Source organism: Neoarius graeffei, chromosome 12 (assembly GCF_027579695.1).
Source record: "Neoarius graeffei isolate fNeoGra1 chromosome 12, fNeoGra1.pri, whole genome shotgun sequence".
Classification (NCBI taxonomy): Eukaryota; Metazoa; Chordata; class Actinopteri; order Siluriformes; family Ariidae; genus Neoarius; species Neoarius graeffei.
In genome coordinates, this window is record NC_083580.1 from 73999216 (window position 1) to 74015261 (window position 16046).

Genomic DNA, 16046 nt, shown 5'->3' on the forward strand with positions numbered 1-16046 from the left:
GCTTGGCATGCGACCGTGTCCCCAGCTTGTGTGTGAGCGTGTGCAGATGAACGGATCATTTTGGTCTGGAATGTGTCTCAGCTAACCTCCAAGAACATATCTCACCATGCTTGGAAAGGACTACATGCTCGCCATCATCATAGTCAATTATGAAGGTGAGAGCACGACTCTTTCTTTCTTTCTTTCTCTTTTCACTTCCCCTTCTCTGAGAACATGAGACAGGAAAAAGGAAAGACAGTATTCGGGGTGTTCTTCTCTGCAGGTGTGTGATTACCTTTGCTTGGTAGTTGGCACTACATACTGATGCATTATTGTCCTGACTCGCATGCAACCAGTAAGACCTGGCAAGTTTTGCAAACAGAATCTTGGTCACTGTGTTTGTTTTTTCTGGTTACATTTTTTTTTTTTTGAACTGTGCAAAAAGTGCAAGTAAGCATACTGTACAAACCTGATCTCAGAGTTCTGAGAGTGATCGTAATGTTCACTTGATCACCGGAATGTATCTGTGTCATGCCCTCATGGGACATTAAGCAGTAAAGTATAATCAGGAGCAGTAATCAGGAGATGGATGCAGCAGTCACCTTGTCTGTATTGCAGGATACTTCACTAGTCCATTGCTGTGCAGAGAGGCAGCTGTCAGCTTAATGCAATTTCCTGACTCTACACGCAGCAGTCCTGGAAGAGTACAGTGTGTACATTTGATCCCCCTCATATCACCCGGCTTCTGTCTCTTTCCTACATGATCACACTTACTGTGTACATACACACCTGACGATGCTGAATGTCAGGAGATTCATTCAAGTGTGTGCTTTAAGACCTTTGGGATCATATGAGCATTTGGTTGCCACATTGTAGGTCGGTTGTCTAGGTAACTGTTGCCCCAAGGTTGATTTTGCACAAGAGTTCTGAGTTGCTATTAAGCAAACCCTTGGAGGATTTGATTGTTGTGAGGGAATACCATTAATGTTGAAAATGTGTGGTGACATCATGTAAAGTGATGCTCATGAGACTCTAGTGGATGTCAGGACTGTAATTTACACCAGAACGTCTCTCTCTCTCTCTCTCTCTCTCTCTCTCTCTCAACTGCCGTCTCTGGAAATTATGTTCCAAAACCAGCGACTATTATTCCATGTTTTTAATAAGCGTTTTAAAAGATTTTCACATAGCAATGCCCTTTAGTAATGGTCAGATGGAGGTTAGCAAGGCTCGAAAAGTAAGCAGACTTTATACTTAAATGAAAATATAGATAATGCACCGAAAGCTTAGTTTAAAGTGGAAATATGCAGCCAAAAATGCATTCAATTCAAAATGTTGCTATTTTTAAAAATACTCGCACATTAAAAGTTATAAAGAAAATGTTTTTAACTGACGAAATTAAGTTAATGTCATGTTTTTATGTGAAAACTAACTTTTAGTAATCTAAAATGGTTTTATGCAACTACTCCATTAGCAAAGAAACATTTAAATATTACAAGTTAAGGCAAACATGTAAATATAGCCAGTGAAACTTAGCAAATTAGTGACACCACAGCATATTTTTTCAGACTAGATGGAGTTCATGCCTTCTAGTAAGGTAAAGGACACGCCGTCTTTGCTTACTCCAGCATATTGAAACATTTTCCTAAGGTAGGGATAAGGACGCTCATCCTCAAGTTCCACACTGCAGTATTGTTTTTTAAAAAAAATCCATTTTCAAATACACATGGATAGCTACAGCATTAACTATGCACAAGAAGGTCACAGTAGATGATAAATTGTCATGAATCTTGATAGTTTTTCTCGACAGATGAATTTGTTTGAAGCTCATTAAATCGACAAAGTGTACATTCATTAGCTAGAAAAGTGCATTGAGATTGGTAATGAGTAGCCTACTTTGAAGCCAAAGTCCCTCCCATGCCAAGATCTTTCCAAGCAGTCTGCTGTCCCAGTACTACCCAGCTCTTTGAGGCGCATGGGTGCGGTGCCGATCTCCATTTCCGTAGCCCTCGGCCTCGTGCCTATTATAGCTAAGGTTACAGTGGGAGGCTGGTCCTTTGGTAACCGCGAGAGTTTGACTCCCTACTCACATTTGTATTGCAGTGTGCCTTGTCAGATAGCAGTAGATACGATTTTTATGATGGTCTTTGGTATGACCCTACCACGGGTAAAACTCACAATCTCCCAGTCAAGAGACGGACACGCTAACCACTAGGCCAGGTCAAAATAAAAACTTGATTAAACTATGTAATTAGTAGTTAGACGAGAAACTAGAATGACACACGGTAGAGTGTATGCCCTCGTCAAGCCACATATCAACATCAACATCAAATCACTTGAACCTAGGATAATACTAAAGCTGTACACCAAATTTCATCTAAATCCGTTCACTACTTTTTGAATTACTTTGGGACCAGACACACAAAAAAATCTTGGATCTGCATCCAAATCTAATCACTTGTTCCTTGGCCCGTGGCTCACCTTTCCTCAAAAATCCATTCACTACTTTTTGAGTTAGGTTGTGAGCAAGCCACCAAAGGTGAAAAAATTCCAGGCATTTAGTAGACACTCTCATCCAGAGTGATGTACAACAAGGGGGTACATGACACAGTGCTCCTAGAGCAGAGAGGGTTAAGGGCCTTGCTCAAGGGCCCCACAGCGGCAGCTTGTCAATGACTACGTTTACATGCACATCCAAATCGAGCTGCTGTCGGTAATCGAGCTGAAGGTCCCAGCAGGGTGCCAGAGAAATCCAATCCTACATGCACACAATGAAATCGGGCTATTGTGTGAGGTGCATTGTGCACCCGAGCCACAGGTGGCGCAACACGCCCCATCGTGTTGGTACACTTCCGGTTGTCGTCATGAAGAAGAGCTATTCAAGAGTGTAAACAAAGTTATCAGTTCCGTGTTCTCCATTGCGCGTTTTTCTCCCGTCCATGAATTTTAATATATTCAACTCCTTAAGCTGAATGAGCATGAACTCTGTCTCCTCATTGCTCCAGAAGGGCACGTTTCTGCTTGCCTGTGGCAGTGGGGGCGTGGTCAAGCGCCGGTCTGTGACAGGAGGGCGGAGCCAGGGAAGGTGAGTGGCAGAATCACTTCACCTGACGGTAATTAACCTGTGTTTGTGTGTCTTCCCAGTAACCGCGCCCTATTTAAGGAGGCAGAGGGAGAGCAGAGGGGACAGCTCATCCCGGGACTAGAACACAGCGCGTGTGCGCGCGTTTTTCTCTCAAGAATAAAAGTAGGCTGTTAAACTGAAAAGTCTGACAATAAAAAGCCTATTAGTACCAGAAGCTTTGTCCTGCCGTCCTCTGTGCTCCACCCACACTTCAGAGAGCTCTACATCGCCATTTTCTCTTCTTCGTTTGTTCCTCCTGACCTCTTCTGCTGCTCGCTACTACTGTTGTCATGCCGACCGAGGCTGTTGTGTTTCCCGCTTGTGGTCTCGTCACTCGTCACTTCCGGAAGTAGCTCGACAACTAGCTCGATAGGGTATACATGCACAAAGTAGCTTGGCAGAAATCGCATAAACTAGGTCGTGTAGCTCGATTCCGAGAAATCAAGTTCGGTTCAATTTCAGCCGAATTAAGGTGTATACATGGCATTTTGAACTTCGATTTCAGTCGAGCAACGGCAGAAATTCGATTCTCTCTATGTGCATGTAAACGTAGTGAGTGCTGGGGCTTGAATCCATATCCTTCAGATCAGTAACCCAGAGCCTTAACTGTTGAGCCGCCATTGCCCCATAACTATAATCTCCTCTAGCAAAGTTGGTGGAGGTAATCATGTAAGAATACCATCCAGTATCCATAACCGCTTATCTTGTGCAGGGTCGCAGGCAAGCTGGAGCCTATCCCAGCTGACTATGGGCGAGAGGCGGGGTACACCCTGGACAAGTCGCCAGGTCATCGCAGGGCTGACACACAGAGACAAACAACTATTCACACTCATATTCACACCTACGCTCAATTTAGAGTCACCAGTTAACCTAACCTGCATGTCTTTGGACTGTGGGGGAAACCGGAGCACCCGGAGGAAACCCACGCAGACACAGTGAGAACATGCAAACTCCACACAGAAAGGCCCCTGTCGGCCACTGGGCTCGAACCCGGAACCTTCTTGCTGTGAGGCGACAGTGCTAACCACTACACCACCGTGCCACCCTGTAAGAATAAAGTTATTCCAATTCAGTAACACTCAAGTATAATAATAATAATAATACTTGAGTGCAGTTACAATTACTCAAATATTTTCCACTTGTGGAGGTTTGAGTGATAATGAGAAGATGCAAAAGAAGTCAAGTCAGTGTCAGCCGTGTGTATATCTTGTAGAGATAGACTGTAAGATAATGTTACACAACGTATTACTATGAAATATAATGTATGCTTTTAGATCCTATATGGTCTTTATGAATTCCTAAACTACTTTAGAAAAAAATTAAACGTTTAGAAAGATCTTGATCGCCTTGATGCATTTTGTATTTAAAAATATTTTTAATTTCATTATATTGGTGTCCAAAGTCATTCTCATGTGTTTTTGCACATCTCTCTATACATGCTTGTGCTTACATTATTTTCAGTTTATTTAAAAACCCTGTCGCATGTTACACCTGGAATTTATTTATCATTGAAAATATCCTTATCTACAGTATACCATAATGCTACCGTTATCTAAATAGCTATGACGTTCGAGGTATAACTATTTTACGTTTTCGCAGTATACCATTGTACCAGCATATCCAGCATATCATAACACCCCAGCAGTCTCCGTCTTAGCAAAGCAAAGCATAGCTCCTAAAAATAACTTCCATTACATGCTCTGTGGGAGAGACAGTTAGAGAGCGACCTCGGACGACATGACCTCAGGGTATTCAGAGCTTTTCAGGAAGAACACATCCACTAAATGTCGGTTCCACTGGCGTTATCTTCAGTTAATGAGCTTTCTGTGACATTTGTACAGCAACTTTGAGTGAATGTATCACGTATAACGATGCTAAGTTCTTCTTCACTAATGAAAGCAGATTTTATTCTGATCCTTAACCCTGCTAATCTGATCTGCCTCCGTGACTTCCACAGGGATTACTCTGTTCTCCAGATCCACTCAATCGAAAAGCAGTTATCTTATCTTATCTCATTCTGCTATTAAACCTCCCTCTTGCGCATTTCATTTTTCTCTCCCGTTGATATCTATTTAGACCTTGCTTCATAACTTAGCTTTTATTTGATTCCCTCTTTCTCCATCATATCATCATCATCTTCTTCTTTTTACCTTAATTACACTATTATTATTGCTTTCCAACCCTTACCATCCATCACCTGTGTTACGTTTAGACAGTCTGAGGATAGGATTGCACAGCAAGGATAAAACTCTTAACCAGAACCAGACTGATTAAGCTCTATGACTTCTGTCTTATGAGACCTGCTAGAGACCAGGTCACGAGCACCGATGAGCCACTCAAGAGCCATTTCTAGAAGAAGTAGCTCTTGTGATTGAGCTCTTTCACTGTTGTGGTTAAGCCAGCCACTACGGTAGGTTACAAGCTAAGAGGGAACTTGATACAACATTCTTCTATCTTGGTGGCATTTAAGTAGCAAACTAGAAATATATTTCTATCCTGTATTTACGTTAAATGTGCTTTGAAAATCTTTTAAGTTTTACACAGGCATTCACCACACAGCCTGGAAAAGACTCTCTAAATATAAATCTATAAAACACAGTAGTGTGCAAAAGTCTTAGGCACATGTAAAGAAATGTTGTAGACCAAAAATGGCTTAAAAATAATGAAATAAAATGAAATGTTTTAACATAAAAAAAAAAAAAAACTATAATTATATCATCAGTTTTTCTTTGGCTAATCAGACACAAGGTACACCACCACTCTTGCCAGGGCAATTGGAGGTTAGGTGCCTTTCTCAAGAGCACTTCAGCCAGTCCTGCTGGTCCAGGGAATTGAACCAGCAACCTTTTGGTCCTAAAGCTGCTTCTATAACCAACCATTAGGCCACGGTTTCCCATGCAGTAAGCCATAATAAATGAAACAAAGTCAATATTTGGTGTGAGACAAAAATTCTCTTTGCTTTAAAAAACAAAACAAAACAAAACAAAAAAAAGTAGGGGCGGCACGGTGGTGTAGTGGTTAGCGCTGTCGCCTCACAGCAAGAAGGTCTGGGTTCGAGCCCCGTGGCCGACGAGGGCCTTTCTGTGCGGAGTTTGCATGTTCTCCCCATGTCCGTGTGGGTTTCCTCCGGGTGCTCCGGTTTCCCCCACAGTCCAAAGACATGCAGGTTAGGTTAACTGGTGACTCTAAATTGAGCGTAGGTGTGAATGTGAGTGTGAATGGTTGTCTGTGTCTATGTGTCAGCCCTGTGATGACCTGGCGACTTGTCCAGGGTGTACCCCGCCTTTCGCCCGTAGTCAGCTGGGATAGGCTCCAGCTTGCCTGCGACCCTGTAGAACAGGATAAAGCGGCTAGAGATAATGAGATGAGATGAGACAAAAAAGTAGTCTCAGGTACAGTGAGTGCAGTTTGATAAGGAAATGAGCTGTAGGTTTTACTGAGCATCTTACAGAACCAGCCACAGTTCTTCTGGACACTTTGACTGCACTGTAAACCCGAATAAGTTGAGTTTACTTAAAAAAATTGAGGAAATTGGTTGCCTTAAAAAAAATAAGTAATTATTAATGATTGAATTGAGTACCTTAAACTTACAATCTTCTGGTAAGTTTAAGGTACTCAATTCAATCATTAATAATTACTTATTTTTTTTAAGGCAACCACTTTCCTCAATTTTTTTAAGTAAACTCAACTTATTCGGGTTTACAGTGTGTCACACTTCTTAATTTTGCACCAAAACCCAGTAGACTTCATTATGTTTTCTTTTTTAATCTGAAAAGTGGTTTCTTATGGAATATGCTGCTCAGATACAAACTTTTTATTTTTATTTTTTTACCTGTAACATTAAATTTTGTGCTGGGAAAAAAAAAATGCATGAACGTTTGGAACTCTGAAATGTTTTTGTAATGTTTTGACTCGATAATGTAGAAGTCATAAAATAGAAATTTATAACAAGGTTTGTATGAAAAAAAAAACCCAGGGTTGCCTAATACTTACTGTATATCAAAATATTTAAGCTTGAGTGTATATATCGAAGAATTTAAGCATGATGAAATATTTTTAGTCCAAGTGTACAGGGAAGTGCTCCAGTTGCTGAAAAGAATAGCTAGTGTACTGTAGTTGAGGACAAAATGAAGAAGCTTGTTCAAAGCTGCTTTTTAAACTTGTAGGATATTTCCACATTTCACTTTCAGCTTCTTGGATTAATGAATAATATAGAGCTAGATTTCTTCTTTAGGGGCGGCACGGTGGTGTAGTGATTAGCACTGTCGCCTCACAGCAAGAAGGTTCTGGGTTTGAGTCCGGCGCCTTTCTGTGTGGAGTTTGCGTGTTCTCCCACACAGTCCGGAGACATGCAGGTTAGGCTAATTGGTGGCTCTAAATTGACCGTAGGTGTGAATGGTTGTTTGTCTTTACGTGTCAGCCCTGTGATGATCTGACAACTTGTCCAGGGTGTACCCTGCCTCTCGCCCATAGTCAGCTGGGATAGGCTCCAGCTCGCCCGCGACCCTGCACAGGATAAGCGGCTACAGATGGATGCATTTCTTCTTTACTAGAAATGGTGAAAGATGCAAGCGTTTGAACTCAATTGTATTGTATGCAAGCATATTGTGTTCTCTCTGAATGAGAAAAATATATATTTGGCAACTAGGACTTTATAATAAGCTTATATTCAAATGAGTGTGTTCACTTTTCTGGTAATAGGAGAGGTGGACAGTAACGAAATATATTTACTTGAGTACTGTACTTAAGTACAATTTTTGAGTACCTGTACTTTACTTGAGTATTTTTTTTTTTTGGAAACTTATGACTTTAACTTCACTACATTTGAAAGACAAATATCGTACTTTTCACTCCACTACATTTCTATCAAGGTCCTCGTTACTCGTTACTGTGAAGCAGCTTTGAAAGTGGATGTTTTTGTCTTTTCCTTTCTAAAACGTGATCGTTTTTTTCCCAGGTGACACTGAGACCCCGTCCACACGTAGCCGGGTATCTGCTAAATCGAAGATATTTTTCTACGTTTTGGCCTGTCATCCACATGAAAACACATCAAAAACGAATATTTAAAAAAACTCCGGGCAAAGTGAAGATTTTTGAAAACTCCGTGTATGCCTTTTCGTGTAGACAGAGATAACCGGAGTTTTGCGTTTTAGAACGTCACAATCTGCGCCAAAAAAATGACAACAAATCTGCCCTGACGTCAAACGTGCGACCTTTGTTTACTGCAGAAGCCAGATTAAGCATGGACAAAGAGTAATGGATCGGAGTAGTGCCTTGAAAGCGTTAATTATTGTGCAGGTGCTATTTACATGTTTAATTTTAGAAGCCCGACTACTGCTCCAAGAGCACAGGCGATGTGATTAGGGGGTAGGATTTGGGGAAATAATGCCATCTACAGGTTTGGAATGCTTATGAATGTGATTGAAAACGCAGATGTTCGGTTATGTGTGGAAGGGATTTTTTTTCGAAGACGAGGTGGTGTGGATAAAACATTTTTATAAACGGAGGGGGGGAAAATGTTCGGTTTTAAAAATACCCGGCTACGTGTGTACATGGCCTGAGACAGCCGATCAATAATCACTTGGGTCACGTCACGTCCATAGACTGTATAAAATCAAGTTCAATTATTTCTCAACCGCATTATTTGAACACGATCACTTGATGGCAGAATGGAAGGAGGCGGTCCTTCTGGGGAATGCACGCACTCATGGTCATACCTACCGGTAGAACCCATGTTTCAGGTTTCAGAAAGGATTAAAGATACGTTTTGTTTTAAATGTTTGCTTTGTTTGCCAAAAACGAACCACATCACGGCCTACAAAAACTCGCCATCCAACCTGCAGAAGCATATTGAGGTATATGTTGGTAACTCGCCAGCGCCCCCTATAACGATCCCACAATTTCCTTGCGCGCTCCACCCGGATGTGACGTGAAGTGGAACTGCTTTAACTGTATCGAGAGCGCCTCGATTCGCTCTCTCATGTTCTGACTACTGGAGTGGTCGGACGGACTGTAGGCACGCAAGCTACAGTGTTGAGACTAACCGCTATTGTCTGAGAACAGCCTGTTCAAATTAGTTTCGGCCGAACTTTTGAACGACCCGCTAAGTTTCAGCGATATAGTGGTTTCGATTCTAAACCTTTGCAAAGTTTAACTACAGTTAAGTAGTTTTCCACGCTAAGAGGCATTTGCGGACAGCTTCGCTCCTCTCAGCCTTTTCCTCGTCGACGCATCACCGGAGGTTTCTCCTGAAGCACCGTGGGCCAGCTAGGCCTTCATCTCCCTGCTTCGTTAGCCGCGGTTGGACGCAACGCGCCGCTAACCTCCTCTCCTCGGACCGCGACCCTCAGCGCGGACATCGGAGAAAGAACTTCCATCGCATTGAGTAGGCACTTGGGCAAATTTTTAATTTGTAGCTTATTCAGATGGTTGTTAGGGTCATGTTTAAGCTTTGAGCTATTTAGCATACCCGCTCAGACACGGAAGGTGTTTGTTTGTTTTTATTGTTTGTTTTGGTTCTGTTTTTTTTCTTTGAACTTGTTAGACAGGGTATCTTGCATGATATCTTTCCTTAACTCCATTGCTAGCTTCCCTATCTGATTAGCAGCGCAGCGACAAGTTTGTTATTTTAAGCTCCGAGGCTAGACCGCTACAAGGCCTAGTTCTCTCCATCCAACACATATACACACTCTCTCACACTCTTTCTCTCTCTCTCTCTCTCGCGTTGAGTTCTTTGCCTAGATAGTCTGTTGGAAATTGTTGTTAAGTGCAGTGTTTGGATCCAGCTGTAGCGTGGTCAGATTCTCCTTAGCAACTTATTGCTAGCTGGTAGGCTTGTGTTCTCGACTAGGCCTGCAGGCGCCATTTTTCCGACGCCATTTTGATACCTTCCTCATTGAGTTACCTGTGATACGACACCTAGGCACTGACCGCCATTTTGTTTAAGCATTGCCAGAGTGGCTAGCATTAGCATCTGCCCACAGATACCTACACAAAGCACACATTAGCCACAGAGCTAATCCTTTGTTCTATTTAGCTAACATTCCTTTGTTTTAGCTAACATTCCTTTGTTTTAGCTAACGACAAGCTAGGTCACACACACACACACGCATCGGCTTGCCCTAGCCTCACACACACGCACACACAAGGGATTCTTTTCTCTTTTTTTTCCTTCTATCTCTTTCTCTCTCTCTTTCCCTCAAATTTATAGTCCAGGTGTAATTGTTCCATTGTTTTGTCTTATTACCTTTGCTGACATTGAATGTATTTTGAGTTTATTATTATTAGTGAGTAGTAGACAAATAAAAGCTAATAAAATTGAATTGCATTTTACTTGTTCCTGTTGTTTATTCACAAGGTCAACTATTTAGAACTCCTTTTTCCTTCAGAATTTAGCTTTTGTATACAACTGGGTTTCCCATCTAATACAGAGCTACCATTAATCTTGAATGTAACCATTCACGGTGAGTGTTAAGATTAATAATTTAAGATTTTATGAGACTGATCTTTATTTATAAATTGATTAATTTAATTATCAATTATTACATAATTTATAATTTAATTAATCCCAATTCAACCTACATTAAAGTGGTGCCCCGTGTGAGGAATAGTTTAATGACCTTGTGAATTTCTCAACAATAACTTGTAAACTGCTGTATACCCAAAATCAACTGCCAAGGTATAACACAGATGACTTTAATGGTGAATCATTAACAGTGTGTTAATCACAGAACTGAAATTCAGCTGCCAACCACAGTTAGCTGATAAACTGGTTTAATTGATTAGTACATTAGAGTAATATCTAATCCAAGTACTTAATTAACATTATTAATAATAATAATCATTATTGTTAACTAATTATTAATTGAGCTAATTAATACAAGTGAAACATTAGTGAAAACAAAGTAGCTAAGAAACCACATCAATTATTTAGCAACTTGGATTAAATTAAATTCTAACCTAATCAACCCCTAGTATTAATTTCCTTTAAGTTAATTAATACATTTCGAACAAAATGTCGCGTTCCCCATCAAGGGAGTCAGAAGGGCCCCTCCTCTCTCTCTTCGACGTTGTAGGCGATTTAGGCCAAGTCCCGGAGGATAGGAGAAATTACTTCTGTGATCTGGACCAAAAGGCTCGCTTTGATGAAATACACATAGCCGTTAGGGAACTTAAGGAGCGTACTATGACTCTTCCAGAAGGGCTACCCAAATTGTTCATGATCTACTATAAGGAAATGGAACATGTGTGTATGACCCTCGAACAAGAGAAAAGAACACTAAAACGACAACTGGCCGAAGCTCAAAGGAGAGCAGAAAGCGCGGAGAGTAGCCTCGTGGGCCTGAGAGCCACACAAGATGAACTAAAGCGCGAAATAGAATACCTCAGAGAAGAAGTGACGCAAGCACGTCGCTCAGATGAGGGATCGGCCAAACCCTCCCAAGAACAGAGTTCCGCTCTGGAGGAGGAAGAACCTGAGCTTAGAACGGTAGATCAGACACCGCACTCAAGCTCAACTCGCGTGAAAGTCGCGCGATCGCCACCTCGTGGCGCTGGGAGTTTTTACTTTACTCCCCACTACACCCCCTCGCGCTTCAATATCGCTGCAGCCTCTAGCCCGCAGAAAACGCCGCGCTACGTACCCTCAGACTCCTCTGACGGAGAGGCCGCCTACAAGCCGAAACGCAGACATAGGCGATATGAGAGCAGCTCAAATAGCGAAGACAGCGAGGACCCCTACGGGTCAAAATCAAAACGCCTCGTCGCAGAACGCAAAACTAGGATCCGCCAAATCGACGCCCTTGCGAAAGACATAGAGCGTTTTGAGCCGGAAAATCATAGACACCGAAGCGTTAATGATTATTTCCGGGAAATCGAGCGTAGCCTCCTGGACCTGCCAGAGGCTACGTCGCATGAAAAGGCCAGACTAGTCTGGAAAACTTTAGGTAGTGGCGTACGAGCATTCGTTGAGACCTTACCGCAGTCAGTCCTCGACAACTACAAGAAAATACGTAAGTACTTGAAAGAGGAATACTCGTTGTACGAGGATGAGACTGCTGCGACGATGGGTGCTATTCTGATCAGACAGAAACGAAGCGAACACCCTCGCGAGTACTACCGTCGGCTCCGTGCAGCGTACTTTCAGGGCAGAAGCGAGCCCGGGCTAGAGGAAGATCGCAACTTCAAGTCTCTCTTCCTCCATAACCTTCACCCGTGCATCCGTAACCAAGTAACACTCGCGTGTCGCCAGCGCCCCCATACTATGAGAGAAATGCGTCGCACCGCACAACTAACGTGGGAGACGTTCGTCCGACCCACAGACCGCCACGAGGACGATCCCAGAGTCCTCAGCCTATATGAGCAGGAAGATCAGTCCTTAGGCCTAGAAGGGGGTGAAGCCCCAAACCGCGGGCCCCCTTGGGCGAACCCAAACCCCGGCCACCAGACGTCGAGTCAACCCAAAGGTAACTGGAAAGTTCGACAAGCTGGAGCCAAGGGGGAACAGGGCCCCAACGCCAAAGGGCAAGGTAACCGCAAACCTGGCAGTCACGGCCCTAAATCTCAGAATAGCGGACAGTCAAGGCCCCATCGCAACTCCTCTCGAAGGGAGCGGAGCCCTAAGCTAGCTACCGCTAAACAAGCCAACCAAGAGCCGCTTGGGATGGCAGAACTGAGGGCTGAATTAGCACGGATTAAACAAGCCAACCAAGAGCCGCTTGGGATGGCAGAACTGAGGACCGAATTAGCACGAGTTAAACAACTGCTGAGCAATAAGAACAGGAAGGGTAAGCCGAGCAAGGACAGGGACGAACCGTCAGCATGACTAGGCCGGGACCCATCCCCACCACCACCGCGTGTCTACCTCGTGGGGTGGGGAAAGGACCCCTGCCCAATAGGCAGCGATGAGTTGAAACCACCCCCTCCGTTAGTGAAGCCTGACCCGCAGGATGCACCCCTGACGCAGTTTCTTGGAGATTTGGTTAGGAAAGGCAACGCCAAGCGTATCTATACCCCAGTTGTGGTAGAAGGCAACGTTTCCCTCCAAGCTCTCTTAGATACCGGGTCAAAAATCACCCTGATGTGTTCCAAAGTCTTCGCAGAGGTTTCTGATGCGCGGCGCGCGCAAGGTAGACCCATCAGAACCGAACGTTGTGACGTCAACTTGGTTAGCTTCACCCAGAATCAAGCCCCAGTAACAACCATTGCATGGTTAGAACTCACCTTCCAGGGCATGTCCATCACTCACCCCACTTACATCTGCTCTGTTGGGGTAGAACCGTTCCTCATTGGCCAAGACCTACTAGATAGGCTAGCGCCCCTCATTGACTGTCGTCGTGGGCAACTGTGGGCCCAGGTCGCGTCCCCACAGACCCCAGATCCTCGTCGTCACGATCGAGCCTGTTGCGATGAAGTTAGCGTGGAGGCTACTCCACTGATAGCTGAGTCAGGGCAGGTCCCCGAGAACCTCGAGACCACTCCGCTCCACCCTGAGCCGAGTCAAGACGCACCAAACTCAACCGACACTCCTCTCAACCGCAACGCGCTTGATGGCCACCCGTCTTTCCTTTGCTTTCTTGGCGAATCTGCCCCAACCAGGTACTACCCCTGGATATCTGGCAACATTGCTGTCAACGGCGTCACGGCACCTGCCGTCAGGTTAGCGCTTTGGTCAGAGAAGTCAGCCATCAGCCAAACGTGGTTCGACATAGTGCGTCAGAGCACTCCTTCCGCTGTCTTTGTGCAGAAGAGCCACCGGCTACTGTCAGCCGAACAACCCCAGAGCCCCATCAAAGCCACGGGCGTCTGCGCCGTGTCGCTCGCCATCGGTCAGAGAGAATTCCTTCATTTCTTGAGTGTCGTCCCCGGACTTCCTGACCCACTGGTCATTGGGGCAGACATCTTGGTCAGACTGGGAGCCCAACTGGACCTAGTCAACCGGGTCATCTGGACCCAAGCCGACGCTGCTAAGCACCCGTTCCAAGCTGACCTGGAACAAATGCGGTCAGGACAAACGATTCCCCAAGCCTGCCATGTCGCTAGCGAATTTGACATTGTCATTCCCGCTAGGACTGCTGGTTCCCCTCTTAAGCTGGTCATCATGAAAGACCAACAGTTTCGTAGCTCCCAGGCGTTCTTCCAGCCTCTCAGATTCTTCATGGAGCTCGATTTAGCCGTGTGTGGGACTCCGCTGCTTGAAGTGAGTCATCGTTCCGCTTACCTCCTGGTTCAAAACTCCACGCGGGACGCCATCACGATCCCCGCCCGTCGGCCTTTAGGCCTTCTGATAGACCAGGCATTCCATGACTTTGAACTCACCATTCCAGTCATCGGTGAGCTGCCAACGCCGGACACTCATTCCGATCCAGTGGAACCTCCCTGGATCACTCTTCCTTTCCACATGATCCACGTCGAACCTCACGACATGCTTCGCGACGAGCGCATAGTCATGACCAGAACTGACACCCCGAAACACATGCTGGTGTATGCTCTTGCCACGCAATCGAGCAACGACACCCCTGCAACTGAGGTCGTCGATTCAGCTCTAGGTGAATCGTACCCAGGCTTCGAACGAGAAGTTCAACAACAGCTGGTGAAAGCTGACAGCCTGACCACGGACGCCCAGAGACGACAGCTCCGTGAACTGTTCTACGACTTCAAGGCGATCTGGGCGCGAGATTCCAATGACTGCGGAGTCACGGACATCCACACCGTCCGAATCCCAACAGATCCGAACGCTCCACCGACGTTCGTGCGGCAATACAAAATCCCGTTTGCCGCATACGACTCAATACAAGAAACACTGGACACTCTGCTGGAAAAGCAGATCATTCGTGAGTGTAACTCGACTTACAACTCCCCCTTGTGGCCGGTGCTGAAACCGAACGGCAAGTGGCGTCTCACCATTGACTATAGGCAGCTGAACAAGCAAGTGCCCTTGTCAAGATGGCCCATGATCCATCTGGATCAAGAACTTGCCAAGGTGAAGGGTGCAAAGTTCGTCTCCACCGCCGACGTGGCGAGTGGATTCTGGACCATGCGCGTGGATCCAGCTGACCAGCACAAGCTGGCCTTTTCCTTTGGGAACCGCCAGCTAACTTTCAACCGATGTCCGTTCGGCTACGCGAACTCCCCCGCTGAATTCAACATCTTCTTGCATAAGGCAATGAGCGATGCCGCAGCTCGTGGCAACTTGATCTATGTCGATGACATCCTCATTAGGTCACAGACTTTTGATGCACACCTCGAAGAGATACGCCATGTTCTGTCCCAGCTGTCCAGAGCAGGAGCGAAGCTCTCTGTCACCAAAGGGCAGTGGTGTCGCACCAAAGTTGAATACGTTGGACTGTGCGTCGGGCCAGATGGCATTGAACCCCAGTCAGGGAGGGTGCGGGCTATCCAAGATATCAAAGCCCCATCCAACGTACCCGAACTCAGGAGCTTCTTAGGGGTCTGCAACTACTCCCGACAGTTCATCGAGGACTACGCGGAGATAGCACGACCGCTCACCGAGCTCCTCCGGAAGGATAAACCCTTCCAGTGGAGTGAGCCTCAAGAACTCGCGTTCAAGAGCATGAAGCAGAAGCTCTGCTCTGCTCCCTGCCTCGCGTATCCCGACAAAGACAAACCGTTCTTCTTGGAGGCTAGTTTCTCCACCCACTGCCTGAGCGCTGCACTGTCACAGCAGCATGACAAAGATCGCCGTGTCGTAGCATACGCCAGTCGGCCCCTCAGTGCTGTGGAGTTGAAATTTTCAGACTGCGAAAAAGCCCTGCTGGCCACGGTCTGGGCCGTTGAACACTTTCGCAGTTACATTGGTGGCCAGAAGGTGGTGATAGAGACCAATCATCAACCGGTCTCGTTCTTGAACAGCCAGAGGCTGAGAGAGGGAAGAGTTTCGAACAGTCGCATCGCAGCTTGGATGATGGCACTACAGGGCTACGACGTC

At 45.2% G+C, this 16046-nt stretch overlaps 1 protein-coding gene across 1 annotated transcript in view; it reads left to right on the top strand.

The window, feature by feature from the left end:
• The first annotated feature begins 106 nt into the window (after positions 1–106).
• Positions 107–16046, top strand: part of apbb3 (amyloid beta (A4) precursor protein-binding, family B, member 3) — a 72446-nt gene continuing 56506 nt past the window's right edge. Inside the window, exon 1 of the mRNA XM_060934926.1 lies at positions 107–155. Within this exon, the coding sequence (XP_060790909.1) occupies positions 107–155 (49 nt within the window). The remainder of the gene's footprint in view (positions 156–16046) is intronic.